Source organism: Rana temporaria, chromosome 1, assembly GCF_905171775.1.
Source record: "Rana temporaria chromosome 1, aRanTem1.1, whole genome shotgun sequence".
NCBI classification, from domain to species: domain Eukaryota; kingdom Metazoa; phylum Chordata; class Amphibia; order Anura; family Ranidae; genus Rana; species Rana temporaria.
In genome coordinates, this window is record NC_053489.1 from 669,542,822 (window position 1) to 669,558,099 (window position 15,278).

General features: G+C 45.4%; 1 protein-coding gene across 1 annotated transcript in view; it reads left to right on the forward strand.

Annotated features, from left to right (window-relative positions):
* The window catches only part of LOC120924603 (von Willebrand factor A domain-containing protein 5A-like), an 82,578-nt gene that overhangs the window by 40,585 nt on the left and 26,715 nt on the right, over positions 1 to 15,278 (forward strand). Inside the window, exon 6 of the mRNA XM_040335594.1 lies at positions 2,119 to 2,260. Within this exon, the coding sequence (XP_040191528.1) occupies positions 2,119 to 2,260 (142 nt within the window). The remainder of the gene's footprint in view (positions 1 to 2,118; positions 2,261 to 15,278) is intronic.

Here is a 15,278-nt window from a genome sequence, read left to right on the forward strand (position 1 = left end):
AGCATCAGGGGTTGCAATTGTGACCTGGCCCATGCTCCAGGGGGTCCCTGCAGCCGCCCGCAGCAGGAGGGATCCATGGACAGGAGGGGGTGATTGATGCGGCAGGGGCAATTACAAGAACCGATACCCTGAACGGCTTTCCATGCAGGCTCCTATCTCTCCCGTGGCTTTTAGGTGCTGCTTTTAGGAGAGACATTTAGGGCATCCGTTCTTGTAATTGCCCCCACTGCATCAATCACCCGCTCATGTCCGCTATCTAAATCTCTCCCCCACCTAGGTCCCCTGTGTACCCTCTCAGCTGCTGGCTTCCCTCCTCTATTCTCCCGCCAGTTGCTGTGGGGGATGTTCAGGATGGAGAGCGGGGGAAAGGGCCAGTAAATATGTCATTTAACAGCCCTTTCTTCTCCTATTGAATGAAATATTAATAAAAAAAACTGTGAAAAATATTAAAAAAAAAAACAACTACTGACACTGTCCACCATGGGCAGAGCTTGAGGGGTCACAGAGGTCACAATGGTGACCCCCAACCACATTCCAGGGCCCCTGTGGCCTCCCTGTCACAGTAGTCAGTGGGGAAAAACACCTGCTGTGTCACCCTGTGTAGGTCCTGCACCCTCTGAGTTTCTAGTGTCACCTATACAGGGTGATGGGGCAAGCTCCTTCCCCCAGATTTGCACTCTCTGCTTAGCCCCCCCCCCCCATCCAGCCCAGTATAACCACCAGGGCCAATCCTGGGTGGGTGCGCGGGGTGCAGTGCACCCAGGCGCCACAGAGGTTGGGGCGCTGAAGCGCCAGAGTGCTCCCCCCCTCCCTCCTCCTCTCCTTGTTCGTAGGTGGCTCTCTCTGCCGGTCACCAACGCCGCTGTGTTTCTAGCCTAAGCCCACCCCCCTCCCTCCTCCTGCCAGAGGAGAGCGAAACAGCCGGAGATCGGAGCGGCTGTCTCTGTGTGCAGAGAGACCAGCCGCGTAGTGATGTCGCTGGGGGGGGGAGCGGTCCATGCCTGACATGTTCCAGTTCTCCTCTCTCTACCCCCTGCCCTGCACTCATGGGTAGGCCCCTTGAGCTGCCAGGTGAAAGCGGTGGGCCTGTATGTAAATCTGGAAGTCAGGCCTGGCCCTCTGAGTTTCCTATTTTGCATATAAGCTTTCACCCAGCAGCTCACAGTGAAGCAGCGGGTGCTAGTGGGGGCCTGAGGGGGGAGGTCAACTTATGCATTAGAGCCCACAAGCTTCAAGAAATGCCTCTGGCTTAAAAAGTTAAGAATTTTGTGCTGTGGTGTGCCTCCTTCTGCATGAACAAAAATAAATAAATAAAAAAAAAAACAATGGGAAAGGGGTTGCCTCTTATCACCAGAAATTCATATAAATACTTTTAAAAACATAATTGTATTGACAAAGCACCACCGTGATTACACAGCACACTTCACTCTTCTGTGAAAGCCCACCACTAATTTCAAGCAGCTTACCAGACAAACTGCAATAAACAGCATTCGGCTGTGACCCAGCCGCGGCCTTTGGGGAGAGATCCCACTCCCTGGATCCGAATCTGCACCTTTTGCTCCCGCAGACGTGACAGAACACCACCGCCTGGTCATACACAAGGATAGCAAGATATAGTGTAATTTCGTATGGATATTTTTTTAAAACCAAAAATAAGAGATGTACTCACATTTTTGACAGTAAAATCGAGCGTTTTAAAATTGGTTTGTTGCCGGCCGGCGAACACAAAATGGAGCCCTTCCTCCTGAACGCGATGACGTCACCGCACGTCCTCCCAGAAGCGTTTCGTCATTGGACGTTGTCAATGTGGCTGTCAGCCAGGAGGGAGCGCTAAGCCATATGCTAACACATGGGATAGCTACAACATTGTAATACACCGTGTCTGGGTAATGAAACATCAATGTTAATGAAACATCATGTTGATATATTTCATGAAAAAAATGGCAAATTATTCTGGTTCATCTGTTGAAAAAGAGCTCCACTGTTATAATTTTGTAGTCATCTGATATCTTCTCGCCCCACCTCCCCATATACTAAACATTGGCAGCTTGCTGCGACAGCGAATCTCAAGTTGGACTAAAATGCACTAACTACAATTATGTTATTTCTATTTTGCAGGTGTCATTGGCAGAGGGGTACAAGTTTGATCAAGATGTGGAATTTCTGGCTTATTATACAGATGTTAACAAGCCCAGCGTCATTGTGGAGGCGGGACTTGAAGCTACAGGCACTGCCCAGAAACCAGGACCGGTGCCAACAGGTGACAAAATAAACTGACATGCCATCTACAGCTAGCAATCTGGGTTTACAGTATAATTGGCTTGCTACATAAAGGCATCATTGAGTGGATCATTGTGGGGTATATGATGTACAGTACAGAGTACAGGGTGGAAAAGTGTAGAGTATACAACAATGTGTAGTATAGGAGTGGAGCCAGGGTTGTCTTAATGAGAGGGCACAACTGGGCACTGCCCAGGGGCCCCAGCTGCATGGGGGCCCCTGCACTTTTCCCAATGCAGCTGGTCCTTGAACCCACGCTGCCCCAAAATTGGAGGCCCCAAGATGGCACTGAGAGTGATAGATGCACAGGGGAGGCAGTCTGCCTCCTACCTACTTGATGTCTGTTTACCTAGACTGTCATCATTGTAGGGGCCCTAGAGTATTACTTTGCCCAGGGGCCCATGATGCTATTAAGACTGCCCTGAGTGGAGCAGAGCCTTGCAAAAGTATTCACCCCCTTTGGTTTTTTACCTATTTTGTTACATTACAGCCTTTAGTTCAATGTTTTTTTATTCTGAATTATATGTGACGGATCAGAACACAATAGTCTAAGTTGATGAAGTTAAATTAGAAAAATAAATACATAAAACAATTTTTCAGAAATAAAAAACTGATAATTGTCACGTGCGTATGTATTCACCCCCTTTGTTATGAAGCCCATAAAAGGCTCTGGTGCAACCAATTCCCTTCAGAAGTCACATAATTAGTGAAATGATGCCCACCTGGGTGCAATCTAAGTGTCACATGATCTGTCATTACATGTACACACCTTTCTGAAAGGCCCCAGAGGCTGCAACACCTAAGCAAGAGGCACCACTAACCAAACACTGCCATGAAGACCAAGGAACTCTCCAAACAAGGAAGGGACAATGTTGTTGAGAAGTACAAGTCAGGGTTGGGTTATAAAAAAAATATCCAAATCTTTGATGATCCCTAGAAGCCCCATCAAATCTATCATAACCAAATAGAAAGAACATGGCACAACAGCAAACCTGCCAAGAGACGGTCACACACCAAAACTCACGGACCGGGCAAGGAGGGCATTAATCAGAGAAGTGGCACAGAGACCTAAGGTAACCCTGGAGGAGCTGATGAGTTCCACAGCAGAGATTGGAGTATCTGTACATAGGATGACAAGAAGTCGTACGCTCCATAGAGTTGGACTTTATGGCAGAGTGGCCAGAAGAAAGACATTACTTTCAGCAAAAAAATAAATGGCACACTTTGAGTTTGTAAAAACTCATGTGGGAGACTCCCAAAATGTATGGAGGAAGGTGATCTGGTCTGATGAGACTTTTTGGCCATCAAAAAAAAATGCAAACCCAACACATCACATCACCCAAAGAACACCATCCCCACGTGAAACATGGTGGTGGCAGCATCATGCTGTGGGGATGTTTTTCAGCAGTCGGGACTGGGAAACTGGTCGGAGTTGAGGGAAAGATGGATGGTGCTAAATACAGGGTGTAATGGCACCCCAAATACGAAAGGGGTTAACGCTGTTTCAGATATTGCCTAGCTACCAACACACCACAGTCAGGCGAACGAGACCCATAATAATAATTCCCCCCTAATAACGAGACACAGCTCTGTTTTTAGGTTTCCAGCAGGTCTGACAATCTTTATTGAGAAAGCAGGCTCCTATATACACCAAAAAAATACTGCAGTACCCCAATGAACAATGACCCAACTCCACCCACAACATCACACAATGGTTACATAACGAGCCCTCAATACACATTATTCTGAGTGTCAATACATCCCTTAGCAGACAACAGGTAAGCTAATTAACTACAGCTGATGACCTTGCCGTCTCCTAAACTCCAATCCACATCACCACAGTAGCAGATTTAATTACCACAATAGACAATAGAATGCAATCACACCCCATCTCATCACAGCAAGCTTATAGTACACAACAGCCAACACACAATATACACACAATATATACAATGTATACTGCATTGAATCTGACTAGCACAGATCATAGTGGGGTTCTCATTCACCCTGTGCCCCTATTAGAGACACAGGGAGATCTACACATAAGAGGCGTCGGAAGCTGAAACAAGAGTATTTCATGCTTTCTAAGAGCTTTGGGGTTCCACGGGCCCTCCCGTTACACAGGGATATACTTGCGAAAACCCCTGTTTTTAACACATACTGTTAGACAGGTTAATTGGTTGTTCTGCGAGCTGGTCGGTAAGTAGACTTGGTTTTTCCCTGGGCATTCCCCAGGTTTTGTTGTTATCTGCTTTAGCCTTCCAATGCTACTTACTGCTATGGCCAGCTATAGATGGGGCGGTGGACATGTTTATGTTTCACCTGTGGTGCTTGTATTGGTCCAGCAGCGCACCAACACCTTTGCAGCCACTGTGCTACATTCTGGGTGTTTGGTGTGCTCCTGTACCTTTAAGGAGGGGTGGCTCCCCTTCAGTCCACCTGCCCTCATCTATCCATTAGAATGCATGTGCCTCCATTGTGGGGACACTCATTGTTTAGTGTTAGGACCACAGATTACAGGGTGCCTTGGAGCGGCTCTGTGGCTCACACATGCGTTTGCAAATGTGTGAGAACAAAACCCCTGTTTTTAACGCATACTGTTAGACAGGTTAATTGGTTGTTCTGCGAGCTGGTCGGTAAGTAGGCTTGGTTTTTCCCTGGGCATTCCCCAGGTTTTGTTGTTATATTCTTGAGCAAAACCTGTAGCACTCTGTGTGTGATTTGAGGCGAGGACGGAGGTTCACCTTCCAGCAGCACAATGACCCCAAACACACTGCTAAAGCAAAACTTGAGTGGTTTTAGGGGAAACATATAAATGTGTTGGAAAGGCCTAGTCAAAGCCCAGACCTCAATCCAATAGAAAATCTGTGGTCAGACTTAAAGATTGCTGTTCACAAGCGCAAACCATCCAACCTGAAGGAGCTGGAGCAGTTTTGCAAGGAGGAGGAATGGGCAGAAATCCCAGTGGTAAGATGTGGGAAGATCATAGAGACTTACCCAAAGCGACTTGGAGCTGTGATAGGCGGATCTACAAAGTATTGACTTTCGGTGGATGAATAGTTATGCACATTGACATTTTCTGTTATTTTGTCCTATTTGTTGTTTACTCCACAAAAAAAAAAAAACATCTTCAAAGTTGTGGGCGTGTTCTGTAAATTATATGATGCAAATCCTCAAACAATCCATGTTAACTCCAGGTTGTGAGGCAACAAGGGGGGTGAATACTTTTGCCAGGCACTGTATATAATGTACAGTATATACTAAAAATAATTTTGCAAGCTACCAATAATTATCTGATAGGTAAAACCATATACGGACGTCCTGTTGAACTAGGCTATGCCAATAGTAATAGTATGCCGATGGACTGTTTTCATCGGACAAACCGATCATGTGTGGAACCCATCGGTTTGATTTCCATCGGTGAAAAAAAAAATAGAACACCTTTTAAATTTTTCCTATGGATAAAAAAACGATAGAAAAATCCGATCGTCTGTATGGAACTCCATCGGTCAGAAATCCACAGAATCTCAGAATCAAGTCAACGCATGCTCGGAAGCATTGAACTTCAATTTTTTTCGGCTTGTCGTAGTGTTGTACGTCACCGCGTTTGAATACGATCGGATTTTTGACTGATGGTGTGTAGGCAAGACTGATGAAAGTCAGCTTCATCGGATATCCGACGAAAAAATCCATCGGATTAGATTCCATCAGATATCCGATCGTGTGTACGAGGCTTAAGAGAGATCTTGTGGAAATAAACTAAAAAAGTTCAGCTGCTGATACCAATCCCATATACTGGGCTAGATTCACATAGATTAGCGGATCTTTAGATCCGCATAATCTATGTGATTTACGATCCGCCGGCGCAATTTTGCGAGGCTAGTGCAGTATTTTTCACAAAGCACTTACCTCCAAACTTGCGCCAGCGGATCATAACTCCCCCGGCGGAATTAAAATTCCGCGGCTAGGGGGAGTGTACAATTTAAATCAGGCGCGTCCCCGCGCCGATTTAACTGCGCATGCGCCGCCGGCGAAATTTCCTAGTGCGCATGCTTCTGAATTGGCGTATCTCCTCATTTGCATATTCGTCGCGAGTAAAACACGAAACGCCACCTAGCGGACAGCGGAAGATTGCAGCCTAAGATCCGACGGTGTAAGTCACTTACACCTGTCGGATCTAAGGGAGATCTATGCGTAACTGATTCTTATGAATCAGTCGCATAGATCCGACCGTCGGATCTCAGAGATACGACGGCGTATCAGGAGATACACCGTTGTATCTCTTTGTGAATCTGACCCACTGTGTTTAAATTTACTGAATAAATAATAATGTGCTGCACTGTGTAAATGAATACCTCAGTATCGGTACCATGTGTTACATAAATATTGTGCAAACATAATCCATTATAAATCCAATATTCACATAAAGTGCTAATATGCAAAATAATGAAAAACAAATAACAAAATAGTTGGTGCTAATAATAATAAAGTGCTATAAAGTCAATATCAAATGATGATTAATAAAAATAAAATAAAAAAATAATCACTATAATATTGTGAAAAAAACAAAACGAAAAAATATTTAGGCTGAGGCGCTTTGCGGTCAGAGTTGAAGGCACCCATACGGTGGGCCCTTTCCACAGTGCAGGGGCCCGGAAGGCCTAAGGCTTCTGGTACGCGCACGGCGCAGAAATCTGAGAGTGCAGACGACCTACGAATCGCAAATTACTTCTCCTGGATCTATTTTCCAAATCGTCCAGCTTTTGCAAAATGTACTGGTTTGTCTTGTCTTGTGCATGTTCAGTAGCCTGCGCCTGATACAGTTCGTCTTCAGCATTAGACAAGCGGTGTTCTAGCTCATTGAGTCTGGACCCGTGCTCATGTAGCTGCGACTTTAACTGCGCCATCCCTGTGTTCACTACCTTTTCTACTGAGGCTGCAATCATGGGGGTTAATAATGCTGCTACTGCCTGGGCTATGCGGTCTGTGGTGTCATCTCCAGACTGATGTGTCCCCAGGGCATGAGGAGAAGGAGGTGGGGATGGGTTGTTGCTCACCTCCATCGCTGCCGGCAGCGCAGCTTGAAGTGGAGCCGAGTAGGCCGAAGCCGGGGCCTCGATTTGCGGGGATGCCACCGGCACTGTCAGGGCCGTTTGGGTGCACGCACCCGATTTCTCCACAAATTGGTTCATAGTGGAGGGGGGGTATACCCGGAATGGAGGGGGGTCTGTGGGGTGTCTCAGGCCGGCTTTATAGGCAGGTTTGCGGCCATGCTGCGGGAGCCGAGGGGGAGAGCAGCTAGTCCATACGGCGCCGGAACCGGAAGTCTGGTGCAGATCTTCATATGAGAGTGAACCTCGAAAGGTTGTCTAGGGCGACCATATATCAGAGTATTTGGAAACTTTGTCAGGAGCGATATGGATCAACTCCTCTATCTCAGCAATGCGGTTAATACGTTATGTGGCTTTTTATTGTCCCCCCGTAACCCATTCTTCCTGAGACACAGGTCCTCTAATTAGTAGCTTGTGCTGTAACCCTGGTTGTGGCTAATGCCGCGTACACAGGATCGGAAATTCCGACAAGAAAAGTCCGATGTGAGCTTTTGGTTGGAAATTCCGACCGTGTGTAGGCTCCATCGGAATTTTTCTGTCAGAATTTCCGTCAAGAAAAATTTAAGAGCTGGTTCTCAAATTTTCCTACAAGAAAAGTTCTTGGAGGAAATTCCGATCGTTTGTATGCAATTTCCGACGCACCCAAAACCACGCATTGAACTTCATTTTTCTCTGCTCGTCGTAGTGTTGTAGGTCGCCGCATTCTTGACATTCCTGACGGTCAGAATTTTGCGTGACCATGTGTATGCAACACAAGTTTGAGCCAACATTCGGTTGAAAAAAAAATCCACGTTTTTTTGGTCGGAATTTCCGATCGTGTGTACGTGGCATAGGACTCTTTGCCTTATATGCGATCTAAAAGAACATGTTTGACCGGTCCTGTGACATGCCTTTTCTCGAGCTTGTAAGGTGTGGTCCCTAGAACCATAAAAAAGTGACGGCCGGAAAGTTGTCCCTATTCTGTACTTTTTTTTTTTTTACTCTTTTTGTATAGATCTATTTTGACCCAAGCATGTTTGAATCCACCTATGCCGCGTACACACGATCATTTTTCGGCATGAAAAAAACGTTGTTTTTCAAAAATGTCATTTAAAATGATCGTGTGTGGGCTAAAACGACGTAAAAAACCCGGGCATGCTCAGAAGCAAGTTATGAGACGGGAGTGCTCGTTCTGGTAAAACTACCGTTCATAATGGAGTAAGCACATTCATCACGCTGTAACAGACAAAAAAGCGCGAACCGTCTACGGTCAACGGAATCAGCTAAAGCAGCCCAAAGGTGAATGGAACTTCCCCTTTATAGTGACAGTCCTATGTGTTGTACGTCACCGCGCTTTGCTAGATAATTTTTTTAAAACGATGGTGTGTGGGCAACGTCGTTTTAATGATGAAGTTGGGAAAACTTAGTTTTTTCGACATGCTGAAAAATGATCATGTGTACGCGGCATTACTCTTGGCTGACTCACTACCTCTGCTGGAAGTCTTTTTCATGTATCAATTACACGTTTAGTAAAGTAAAATTTTTCTGAGGTTAAGCCCTGTTCGCACGGCCCAGAATCTTGTCAGGAAAAAAATGTTTTTCCTGACGCGATTCTTGTCAAGAATCTCTTGCCGGCCGAGTGTACACATACTCCATTCAAAAGAACCGCGGTTCTTTTGAATAGCACGAACGCTGTGACCTCATCGACTACGACGAGTATGCGCTCGTCACATTTGATGCCGTCGCCGCCATCTTGCTTCACCCTACCTATGCCTTGGAAGCTACCGCGCATGCGTCAAAGTCATTTCGAGCATGCGCGGGTTTCCACGGCGACAGGTAAGTATACAGACGCTCAGGTTTCTCGGCAGGAAAACACTGCCGAGAATCATGACGAGAAAATAGAGAGCAGGTTCTCTATTTTTCTCGTTGAGATTCTGGGCAGTTTTCTTGACTAGAAACCTCAAAGCCTCGTCGTACACACGCTCGGTTTACTCGGCATGAAAGCTCTGCCAGCAGTTTTCTTGCTGTTTCTTGCCGAGAAAAACGAGCGTGTGTACGAGGCTTTAGATTCATATTAAAAATCCTGCCCTCCTGAACCTTATTTACACCCGTGATGTATTTTTTTTTCTTTATTTTATGTTTTCTAGTCATACACCAATACTGGGGTGAGGGTTGCAAATAATATAAACTATACAGATGCATAAGTAAGGCAGATCACTCAAGCAAAAATGTGTTCACATCAAAGAGAGTCTATTTTCAGTGCGAATAACAAGCCCTATAACATTTTTATAATTATTATTATGCAGGATTTATATAGCGCCAACAGTTTGCGCAATAGGGGGTAATTTTATGGCATTTTTATTATTTATTTATTTTTTACTAGTTATGGCGGCGATCTATGATTTTTATTGTAACTGCAACATTATGGCGGACACATCAGACACTTGACGCTATTTTGGGACCATTCACATTTATACAGCGATCAGTGCTATAAAAATGCACTGTTTACTGTATAAATGTGACTGGCAGGGAAGGGGTTAAGCGTGTCCTAAGCGTGTCCTAGGGAGTGATTTTAACTGTTAGGGGGCATGGCTTATTGTGACACATTATTAGAACTCGAGCAGCTTAAACTTTAATATACGGAGAAAACGTCCCCCCCAGATTCTGGGGTGACCCAACCACACAAAATGTGTGTGACGGGAAGGGAAGGAGGGAGCTTTTCCTTCTGTATTCCTGGACACCGCAGAGAAAGTACAAACTTCTGCAGCCCTCTTATACAGTCCCAAGGGAACTCCAGAACCTTCCAGCAGTTCCTATTGGACCATTCCGAATTAAATACGTCGGCTGTTTATAGAGGGATAGCAGCTAGCCAGGTATCCTCGTCTTCAGCCGGCGGTCCGGTTTCCAATAATGGTGGTCTCTGCGGCGGATTCGCCTCCGCCGCTCTCCTGTGCCCTCCCTCTTGTTGCTGATGAGAGGGAGCAGACAATCAGCGCTGTGTCACTAGGCAGAACAGGGAGATTCCTTGTTTACAAATGCATCCCCCCGTTCTGCCATTCTGTAACCCGATCGCGGGACACTGGCAGGCACGGTTACAGAGACAGCGGCGGGTGCACCCGCTAGGCGGCAGATTCAAAGAAATGTATATATACGTTGCTTTGCCTGCCCGTGCCATTCTTCCGACGTATAAGTGCTTGAGGCAGTCGACAAGCGGTTAAGGAGGATGGGGTGGTCAACTTTTTTAAAGGCAGCGGAGAGGTCCAAGAGTAACAGTATGGAATAGTGACTGTTGGTTTTAGCTGTTAGCATTTGCGAGTTTCAGGAGAGCAGTTTCTGTGGAGTGTTGCAGGCGAAATCCAGATTGAAGGGGATCAAGAAGGTTATTCTCAATGAGGTGGCAGCCCAGCCAGTTGTAGACTAGACATTCAAGGAGTTTGGAGACAAAAAGGAGTTTGGTCTTCGGTTGTTAAGATTTGTGGGGTCCAGGGAGACCTTTTTAAGTATGGGGGTGACTAGTGCATGTTTCAGAGGTTTGGGGAAGATGTGAGTAGAGAGGGAGAGATTGAAGATATAAATTAAAGACACACGATCAGATAATCCAACGGAACACATTTGTTGTCGGACAATTTGAGAGCATGACCATCCAACATTTGTTGTCGGAAATTCCGACAACAATTGTCCGATGGAGCATACAGACAGTCGGATTATGCGACAAAACATGTCCATCAGACAATTGTTGTCAGAATATCAGATCATGTGTACGGTCCCTTTAAGCCGTGTACACACGATCGGTTTGTCCGATGAAAACAGACCGTTGGACTGTTTTCATCAGACAAACCGATCGTGTGTGGGCCCTATCGATCTTTTTTCCCTCAGTGAAAAAAAATAAAACATGTTTTAGATTTTTCCTATGGATAAAAAAACCGACAGAAAAATCCGATCGTCTGTGTGGAACTCCATCGGAGAAAAATCCACACATGCTCAGAATCAAGTCGACGAATGCTCGGAAGCATTGAACTTCATTTTTCTCAGCACGTCGTTGTGTTTTACGTCACCATGTTTGGACACGGTCGGATTTTTGACTGATGGTGTGTAGGCAAGACTGACGAAAGTCAGCTTCATCGGATATCCGACGAAAAAATACATTGGAGTCAGATTCCATCAGATATCCGATCGTGTGTACAGGGCATAAGTCGTACGCCACAGACGCTTAAGAGCACGGCTACATTTTTTGAGGCTTCTTGTATTGTCTGTTTCCAGGGTTGTAGCGATTAAGGCCTGATTCTGTGTATAGTGAGGGGGTGGATGACAATGAGCTTTTGTAGACAGAAGTGGCCAGGTTGGGGCAGGACAGGGCTGAGATTTTGATGATCTGTTGCAGAAAAAAGAAGAGAAGGATTAAGATGACGAAGGTTTCTACAGGATATGCCTCGTACACACGACCGGTTTTCCCGGCAGGAAAAATGAGAACATGTTTTCTTTTTTCCCGCCAGGATTCCCGGCGATTTTTCTTTCAATCTTCTTTTATTTGATTTTAAAGCAAACAGGTAATGGACACACAAGAAATCCACATTTGATTTAACACAGGCAAATAACACTGAAAAAGAAAAGAAAGGGAAGGAAGACATACATTACAGATATGTACCAATATCTACTTCAAAATTCCGTTTATGTACTTTTCCCAACCTGCAACCTCTCCTTCCCTCTATAGACTCATGGCTCTTCATATTATTAACCATCAATAACCCAACCCTAGTCATATTGCTCCTCCTCTTAATCTTTAAATTCCACTAATACCCACAATTGGGCATATAGACCCCCTTAACTCAAGGTAAACTCCTGTCCTCAAGGCAGTGGGGGAAGCTTTCTATCTCTCTCTTGTTCCATCCTCCTATGCTTTTTAACCCCCTACCCCCAAAAAAAAGTGGGAACCCCCTCCCCAAGCTGTATCCCATCCGGAGGGTGGGGCCTATCAGTGGATGTTTCTTAACTACTTAACCCCCGGACCATATTGCTGCCCAAAGACCAGAGTACGTTTTGCGATTCGGGACTGCGTCGCTTTAACAGACAATTGCGCGGTTGTGCGACGTGGTTTCCAAACAAAATTGGCGTCCTTTTTTTCTCACAAATAAAGCTTTCTTTTGGTGGTATTTGATCACCTCTGCGTTTTTTATTTTTTGCGCTATAAACAAAAATAGAGCGACAATTTTGAAAAAAAATAATATTTTTTACTTTTTGCTGTAATAAATATCCCCCAAAAATATATAAAAAAACATTTTTTTTCCTCAGGTTTAGGCCGATACGTATTCTTCTACATATTTTTCGTAAAAAAAAAAATCGCAATAAGCGTTTATTAATTGGTTTGCGCAAAAGTTATAGCGTGTACAAAATAGGGGGTATTTTTATGTCATTTTTATTAATATATTTTTTTTACTAGTAATGGCGGCGATCAGCGATTTTTTTTCGGTATTGCGACATTATGGCGGACACTTAGGACACTTTTGACACATTTTTGGGACCATTGGCATTTTTATAGCGATCAGTGCTATAAAAATGCATTGGATTACTATAAAAATGCCACTGGCAGTGAAGGGGTTAACACTAGGGGACGGGGAAGGGGTTAAGTATGTCCCTTGTGTGTTCTTACTGTGGGGGGGGGGGGTGGCCTCACTAGGGGAAACACTGATCTTCTGTTCATACATTGTATGAACAGAAGATCAGCGTTTCCCCCGCTGACAGGACCGGGAGCTGTGTGTTTACACACACAGCTCCCGGTCCCCGCTCTGTACCGAGCGATCGCGTGTGCCTGACGGCGATCGCGCCCGCCGGGCACACACACGGGAGTCGGGGGCGAACTAGTGGCGGCTGGGTGAGAGGACGTTATACTACGTGCTCTCGCCCAGCCGAGCCGACCTGCCGACGTAGAACGGCAGTGCGCGGTCGGCTAGTGGTTAATGTCTATTGGCAGCTCCCTGTAGCACCATGCCGCTCGCTGAAGCATACTACCACATTGAGCTGTGCTCTATTCCCAGCCATATTTTCTCTCCTGTATGTCTGCTCCAGTCGATCAGACGGCTTGGTAAAGCTGCCTGATAGTACCTATAAATGTCTGGGGCGGACACTCCTCCATCTCGTTTAGATAATGATAGTATACGACCCTTGATTCTTGGGCGTTTATTTGCCCAAATAAATCTACTGAACAGAGATTATGTCTGCTTAAAAAAAGCTTGGGGATTGCAATAGGGAGTGTCTGAAAGAGGTACAGAAATTTTGGTAAAATATTAATCGTATTGTGCCGTGCTTCACGCAACTGCACAAACCCAACCTGATCTTTATGAACCAGGCCGGGTATGTGCTGTTGTAAACACATTGCCAAGATCTTAGCAAAGAGCTTCAGATCCGTGTTCAGTAGTGATATTGATCTGTAGCTCCCACATTGGGAGGGGTCCTTTCCTTCCTTGGGTATAACCACAATCGTAGCTTTCAGAGATTCAATATGGAAGGAATTTGTATCTCCTAAACCATTGAACATTTTTACCATAAATGGTGACAAAATCGGGAGAATAAGTCTATATTATTGAATAGTAAACCCATCTGGTCCGGGGGATTTGCCTCCTGAATTTCTTCTATAGTAATTGGCTTTTCCATTTCCTGCCTTACCGCTGGTGTCAGAGTCGTGATACCTGATGTTGCTATATACTTTTCCATTGCAGATTGATCCTGAGAGCTTGTTTGCAAGTTATACAATTCACTGTAAAAATCTCCAAATCTCTGTGCTATCTCTTTAGGTAAACTTAGTTTCTCCCCTCCCGCTCCTGAGATCAATGGAATATAAGGGCCAGATTCACATACCCGCGGCGCAGCGTAACGTAAACCGTTTGCGTTACACCGCCGCAAGTTTTCAGTCTAAGTGCCCGATCCACAAAGCACTTACCTGGAAATTTGCGGCGGTGTATCGTAAACACGTCCGGCGCAAGGCGGTCCAATTCAAATGGGGCGGGTACCATTTAAATTAGGCGTGCTCCCGCGCCGGACGTACTGCGCATGCTCCCGTCGCAAATTTCCCGACGTGCTTTGCGCAAAATTACGACGCGCCGACGTTTTGAGAATCGCGACGTCAACAAAGCACTTACGCCGGGAAAAATAAAAAATTTAAAAATAATTCAAAAGCGACGCGGGAAAGACGGGCATAATTTAACATGGTCGAGTACTTTTCCACCATATTAAAGGTGCCCTATCTTTGCGACGGAAATCTAACACTTGCGACAATGTAACGACGGGAAAAATCTTCGTGGATCGCCGTAACTGCTAATTTGCATACCCGACGCTGGTTTACGATGCAAACTCCCCCCAGCGGCGGCCGCGGTACTGCATCCTAAGATCCAATAGTGTAAAACAATTACACCTGTCTGATCTTAGGGATATCTATGCGTAACTGATTCTATGAATCAGTCGCATAGATACTCTGAGAGATACGACGGAGTATCTGAGATACTCCGTCGTATCTCCTTCGTGAATCTGGCCCTAAGTTCTTGTTTGTTGTTCCCTCAACGAGCTAGCCAATTGCTTCCCACATTTGTTACAAAATTCATAATCCTGCCTTCTGCCTGCCTGTATTGCCCTTTTTGCTTTATACAGGAGTAGTTCAGTGATTTGTCTACGTACCGCCAGTAGGTCTTTTTCCAACACAGGGCCAGGGCTCTGTTTATGTAAAGCTTCTAAACTAGAGATATCTGTCAAAAGAGTTGTTAGCTTAAGTTCCCTTTCCCTCTTTATCCTGGCCCCTTGTTTCATCAAGACACCCCTCATCACCGCCTTATGGGCCTCCCAAATCACCCCCGCATCACAGTCTGGCGTATCATTAGTCTCGAAATACCACCTTACTTCTTTCTTTACCTCTTCCAATAC